Source organism: Buceros rhinoceros, unplaced genomic scaffold (assembly GCF_000710305.1).
Source record: "Buceros rhinoceros silvestris isolate BGI_N320 unplaced genomic scaffold, ASM71030v1 scaffold21425, whole genome shotgun sequence".
Taxonomy (NCBI): Eukaryota; Metazoa; Chordata; class Aves; order Bucerotiformes; family Bucerotidae; genus Buceros; species Buceros rhinoceros.
Window position 1 is genome coordinate 29,087 of NW_010413704.1, and position 6,761 is coordinate 35,847.

The following is a 6,761-nucleotide window of genomic DNA, read 5'->3' on the forward strand; positions in this document are numbered from 1 at the left end:
TCTTCCCCACTCCCAGGGGGAAGAATCTCCTGGCAGACACAGCCTCCCACAGATAGCGGCTCCTGAGGTGCCATCCTGAGGACACAGTGGGATCAGCCAGCGGGAAGGGGGATCAGGCAGAGGAGGATCCACCCACCCCACAGGACCTTGACCCCTGGCCCCTGAGCCAGACTAGAGGCTGGGATAGAGAACAAGACCTGAACACACCAGGAACACAAAAGACCCATGGGACATAGTGGGACAAAAGCTCTGGGCAGGCCCCAGCAGAGGCTGCAAGCTGGGGTCGCTAATGGACCAGTGCCCAGACTTGAGTGGACCGAGGCAGCGCGACCCCAGCTCCCGGCTGCCCCAGATGCTGCAGAAACCCCGCATCTCCCATCACACTGGGCCAGGTCTGGACTCAGCTCTACTCCTGCCTGGCTATTGCATTCCCCTCCAATTAAGCAACAGCGTCCCCAGCACTGGGTTGCATTAAATAATTAAACCGTGCTGGTGATTTATCCGCCGGCACCAGCAGCTCATTATGAGCAGCCACCGTATTTCAAACCCCTCTCAGCAAGCACTCGGTGCTGCCTGGATAAATGTCTGGCAAGGACCAGCTCCTTCCCCCTCCCCAGATCTGCCCGCAGGCCTTGGGGAGGCGAGAATCGAACCTCCCCTTCCCCACTCACTTGCTTTAAAGGGATTAAAAAGCCCGGCCCCACTGAACACGGCAGATCAGGACCCAGCTGCTGGCTCAGCCATGCCAATAAATAATTAAAGAGACGCGGCTCGTTTTGGGCTCAAGGCCCTTTGAAAAGGGGGTTACTAAAAGAAGCAGCTTCCCATTGTCCAGCAGAAGAAACTCGTATATCCAGGGCTGACCCCAGCAGGGGAGAAGGAGGGGAAGAGCAGAGCTTACAGGAACACAACCATCAGCACCACCGCAGCCTTGTTTTGCCTGGCTGGGTTTTTAAGCTCTATTTTTGCTTTACCTTTCCAGTGATCAAAGCAAGGGCAGCCTCCCCCCGCTCTCCTTGCTCTTCTCATTGTGCTGATTTTGCATCCCCTTGACCCTGCGTGTGCCACTGGTCCCAAAGGCAAACCACGGAGCCTCCTGCAGCGCAGAGGCCTGTCAGCAGCTCTAAAGAGCAGGGGCCAGGCATGCAGAGGTGCTGAGAAGGCATCACGGCAGCCAAGGTTGCCTGTGGGGACCAAGTGTGCCCCTGTGGGCTCCTCAGGCCCTGCTGGAGGGGAGAGCTGCTAAAATCAAGGCATTTGCTGCTTCCCCCACTTCCCTCCTGGAAACAGAGCAAGCCCCAAGGCCCACCAGTTTCTCCCAGTGCACAGGCTGTGCGAAGGGAAGGTCTGCTCATCGCATGGCCAAAATTACCCTCCTCCTTGCTGCGCTGCTCCTCCGATCAAAGCCCCAGCTTTGAAAAACTGCTCCAGGCAGCAGCCCCCGCAGTTGCTGCACAGGGGGATCCCCCGTGAAAAGCCCTCCCTAAAGGAGGAGAAGGCAGGTCACAGCCTATCAGTCAGACAGCCTTGTGCCAGACATGGTGTCTATGCCTGAGTCCTAAACAACAGCTCAGCTATCGCTACTTGTCAGATGCCTCCAGCAAAACCCCAGACAGCTCCATGGAATTTTTTAGTAAGAGCAGAGCAAGCTCAGCAAGTCTCAGCAGGGGCTCAGCCCCCAAAGGATCCAGCGCTCACTCCAGCAGACAGTTCGGTATCGACACTTGCTGCTCTGAAAACCATTAAGCTGTCTCTTTCAGAGCACAGCAGACCATGCTTGCTTTTTTTTTTCCCATGTCAAAGCGATACCAGTAAGTTGTGGAGAGGAAATGGATTCTAGGAGAAAGGATTCTAGGAGGTCGTTTGCCAAAGGAAGGTGTCCCCAACGTGGGATCACAGAGGGAGATGGGATGGCCCAGGAGCACGTCAGCAGCAGGTGCAGCAAAGAGAAGAAAGCAAAGCAGAGATGCAAGTAGAGGCCGCGAGGGGCTGAGCCTTTGAAAGTGCAGATAAGCAGTTTGATCTACAAACGAACCCCGTGAAAGGGCAACCTCATCAACAAGGCAACCCTGGGGATGCTGCACCCGTGCCTCCAGTCACAGGCTTCCACTCTCCTCAGTGTGAGGGGAATGAGACACGTTCCCTGCCACTGCCCAAGCAGTCGGGATGGTGTCTCTTATTTGTCACCTGGACTGGGGCTATGGATGGAAAAACATTCACTCCAAGAGGGATCTGCCGCAGGGATGCCGCCCTGATACAGCTTCTCCTGGACAGCTGACAGCTCAGAGGGTGGGTTTTTTTCCCCTTTGTTTTGCTCATTTTTAATGCTTTGTTTCCCTTGAACTGCTCTGTGAATGGTTGGGAATGAGCGAGATCACAACAAAGACAAAACTCAGAGGTGAAACACACACAGCAGCAAGCAAGAGCAGCATTTGACAGCAGTTTCTACTGAATTGAAGGAACAAAAGGTGGCCACAAAGCCTGTTGGGGGGGGGGGGACTCATTATCCCTGATCCCCCCCATGAACTACAAGCAAGTTTCTCATTCACACACTGGCTCCTAGAAGGGAAGGCTGGAGTTAACATGCCTGCTTCAAACGTGAGTTTACTAGGTTAAAGACCGTGGTAAGCTGCCTTCCTGCACCAGAATGAAGCTGTAAACATACAGGGCCCAGTCTGCTTCTCATTCTGCCTAGATTTTGTTAGACTACTCCCAGCTTTCTTGCACAGCCGTGATAAGTGAACGGTTAAAATGCACCCAAGAATCTCCTCATTGCAATGCAGAACACGGGAGGGGCATCCAGTCCTGATAACGTCAACAGCCATTAAAACTGGCCAGGGCAGTAGACAGAGCCAGATGACAGTGACATTAATGCAAGAGGAAAAACAGGCCCTTTCTGGTTAATGCCTTGGAAGGGGCGACCCTGCCCCGCAGGCTACAGCTCCCTCCCCAGCCCAGCCCTCCTGCATGCTCCACAGCCCCCACTGCCCTCAGCACAACCCCTGGCAAGGCAGGTCCAGTCGAAGACATGCCTTGATCTCGCTCGCTGTCAAACCAGTCCTTGTGCAGCTCAGCTACAGCGTGGGCTGAGGAGATCGGTGCTGCTAGCACAGCCCAAGCAATGAAGAGCCCCAGGGACATGGAGACAGGTGACTTGCCCGAGATCCCACAGAAAGACCAGTGGGAGAACAGGAATGGAACAGACATCTTGGCCTTTTCCCTGCAACCAGGAGGGAATATCACATCTTCAAAACATCACTGGCTGAAGCCAGACTGTGAAAAGAGGGTCAAAACACATCCTGTCTGCATCCTCCTTTCCACCACCAGCTTCTGCCCGCTTGTAAGTTGCTTGATTTCCCACCCAGCGAGCACACCCAGAGCCTCTGCACGCCAGGGGTAGGATTGCAGGCTGACATTTGCATCCCCACACATAATGCAACCGCATTTACTCTCCCTGGCTCCTGGATAAGCTGCTAACTCATTCCTCGCCCAGGAATTATGCACTGTAGAGCCAAAAAAAGAGAGCAGAAAAGGAGAAATAAGGGGATGCAGACTCTTCTCCTACCTCTGAGACTTTGTATTCGCAGGTCAGCTTCTTGCCCCTGACACCTTCATTCAGGGTGAGGATGAAGCCCATGTAATCTGCGTATGCCTGCAAACACAGACGAGAGTGCAGGGCGTTAGTGGATACCCAGGGTCTGGCTGGACAAGCAGCGTGGCCATGGCAGCGCTCCTGCATGCCAAGGGAACCTTCCCCAACACGCAGCGCTGCTTTCTGGGAGACACCCAGGGTGCGGGGCTCGATGAGAGCTCGCTGCTGGTTTGGGCAGATCTCAGAAGCAGGTGGTGACTGCACCAAGAACTCTGCATCACTGTGAAGATTACAGTCAGGAGAATCATAAAACTCCCTCACTAACCCCCAAATCTTGCCCCCAGCTCCCTGTCTCCTACAAGGTCAAATTCAGCCTCCTCGGCTCTGCAGCACCTCAGCTGTGCCTGGACATTCTGCACTGCTTCTCCCAGACCTGCATCTCTCCTCCTTCTCTCTCTCCCTCTCCTCCTCTCCCTTCTCCTCCTTCTACTCTTCTCCCATGCTCATGCGTGATGGAGAAGAGGGAGACAGCCCAGGCTCCTCACCACTCTTCAAGGAGACCTAAAGGAAGCTGCACTCAGGGGCTTGCTTGAGACCTGGCTATAATTTTAGCTTCTCTTAAGACATCACAGATTAATCATCAAGCAAGAACGTGCTCCTAAGTGGTGGGACAAGTCTGGGCTCATACACCAATCCCTCAAAGCCAGAAGGGGGAGAACCTGCCTGCTCCACCAGTTCCACACTTACTGTAAACAAAACTTATCCAGAAAATTGCAGGCCTCCACTCTAGAGCCCTTTCCAGCACAGCAGGGTGTGAACCAGCCAGGAACCAACCCGGCCTGATGCTATTCGAGGGACGAGCAGCAGGGTCCTGTCCAAGCTGAGTTCAAACAGCGCTGGGTAAATCCAGTTTTGATATAACATACAGACCAGGTAGGATGAAGTGGTCACCGGCTTTTCGTCTAGCTTGCTGGGAGGCAGTAGGAATAGTTTTTAAGCATCTCTGGTCTCCCTCAACCGCTGGGCTCTCCCTGGCTCACTGGTTTGACAGAGCATTTGGCTGCCAGACTCCACACCTTGCTGCCAAGTCATTTTCCTACAAACAGGCAGTAACTCTTCTGCTTTCAAACACAAACCAATTCATTTCTCATTGCTTGCCTTCACCTCCTTTCCCTCGTGGCTGTTCCCAGACCAGACCCGGCTGCCACGGAAGCAGAATAAGCACTTACCAGTTTTCCCTGACCCCAAAGCCATACCTGAGAGCGCTTCCACTTGGCCATGTCGGACACCATGTTTATCTCCTTTTTGGGGATCATGAAGTTCTGCTTGGGGGGAGGAGCCACCTCCTCAGAGGTGCCTGGGAGATGCAAAAAAAGAGGTAAAATAGAGGCAGTGGAGAAAAAGAAATCCTCTATTTTCCTTTCTTAGAAATCAACATTTCTCAGGAGACAGAAAAGCAAACAAATCCATCCCAGCTTGTGCCGTTATCTCACCAAGTCCTCCTCACCACACAATAACCTCCTGGTCCCTGGAAAATACACCCCTAAGGACACTGCAAAGCTTCAGAAAGTGGCATTATGTTTGTTTTCACCACTGAAGAGGCATTTCCCATCCAGACAGAGAGGCTGGTGCAGGAGATAACAAAGACAACACCCAGCTAGTTTAATTAATTATTTCTGCCCAGTGAAGACAAGGCTCAGGTCCTGCTGAGGCACTGAGCTCTCCTAACAAACTGCCCGTGCCTTGTTTTTAGGGTGTTTTTAGGGTGTTCAGCCTGAACCACCTTCCTCTCAAAGGCCAACTCCCGCAAAGCCAGCGCCGCAGCGATTCAATAGATGGCAGTCCCGAGCCACAGCCCCGGTCCAGCCAGCCGGGGCTGCGAGGACGCCGGGACAGCCTCTTCCAGACGGCAGCTCTGAAGATGATTTCATTTGAAAGCTCCCTCAGACCCCAGGGTGTAATATTTACAGCAGATGTAAGTTGTGAACGCATTAGAGAGTCTCCTTCCCCAGCACCCAGCCAGGGACCCAGCCCTAGCCCACGCTCTGCAGAGCTCTGCTCAGCCGGTAGTCCCGCCATGGGACACCGCAGAGCCAGAAACGCTCCGTGAGGTTCTCTGGGTTACGCTCCTATAAGTGCAACTTTTAATTTATGAATTCTGCTGAAGTCACCCTGTTCATCTTCTTAATCCTGGAAAATCTGACGGCTTTTGTTCAGCACCAGCCACCCTGGCAACACTTCAGCGACTGCTCTGCACACGTTCAGGCGCTGGCTCTTAACACGCACCACCAGACTCCAGCTCCTTTAAACACGATTAGCTGCATTTACATAGAAAATACCACCCAGAAGCATCAGTAGCCTCCTCTGCAGCAGAGCAGCGCAGGGAAAAAGGAACCCAAAGTCCCAGGAACCAGGCAGAACCTACTACGGGCTTGTCACGTAATCTTCGAAATTCATTCAACTTCTCTGCCTCCCCACTTCCCCATCCACAGAACAAAGGCAGTCTCATCTCCTGCCTACGGTGTCACGGCGCTTGGGTCATCCCTGCCCATAAGTTACAGTCAAAATTCCCAGTACAAGGATGAGAGGACCAACAGGCGAGGAATTAAATGAAAACTCAGGACAGAGCTCACAGCAACTAACACCATAATGATGGAGCTCTTATTTTAAAAGAGCTTCTAACAGAAAACCAATTAAAACCTCCTGAGCAGTGGTGTAAATGGCAAACACTGACTCATCCATTAATACAGATGATACATAAAGACCAGAGACGTGGCCAGGTGCTGGACCGGGGGGATCCAGGTGTCAGCCCTACCGCTGCCTCATCACAGAACTTGTTCTCTTTGCATTTGTCTCTCAACCATCCCTTCTTCTAACACCCGCTTTGCGCAGTTCCTCTTGGGGAGGAGAGCAGAGGTTCTCAGGAAGGGCACACAGTGAGGGCTGCAGGGGTACAGTATTATACAACAAATACATAAGCACAAGTCCAAACCCAGCAATGGGATGGAGACAGGAGCAGAAAGGGTTAGTTTATGATGAGAAGCAATTTGGACAAAGGAGACACAGAGTTTTACTCTCATGGCATGGGTAGGGGGGACCAAACTCAGCCGTGAGGTGGACCTTCTACACCGGCAAGCACCACCCACCTCAGCAGCCGACTCACAACGAC

The 6,761-nt window shown here is 53.0% G+C and overlaps 1 protein-coding gene across 3 annotated transcripts in view; it reads right to left on the reverse strand.

The window, feature by feature from the left end:
• Positions 1 to 4,946, reverse strand: part of PPP2R4 (protein phosphatase 2A activator, regulatory subunit 4) — a 22,355-nt gene extending 17,409 nt beyond the window's left edge. The window contains exons 1-2 of one of the 3 annotated variants that reach the window (XM_010136859.1): positions 4,849 to 4,946; positions 3,566 to 3,652 (exon numbers count right to left, since the gene is read on the reverse strand). In XM_010136859.1, the coding sequence (XP_010135161.1) occupies positions 3,566 to 3,652; positions 4,849 to 4,908 (147 nt within the window). In that variant the 5' untranslated portion in view covers positions 4,909 to 4,946. The remainder of the gene's footprint in view (positions 1 to 3,565; positions 3,653 to 4,848) is intronic. The other 2 variants (XM_010136861.1, XM_010136860.1) reach the window with 2 other exon arrangements.
• Between the last annotated feature and the right edge of the window lie 1,815 nt (positions 4,947 to 6,761).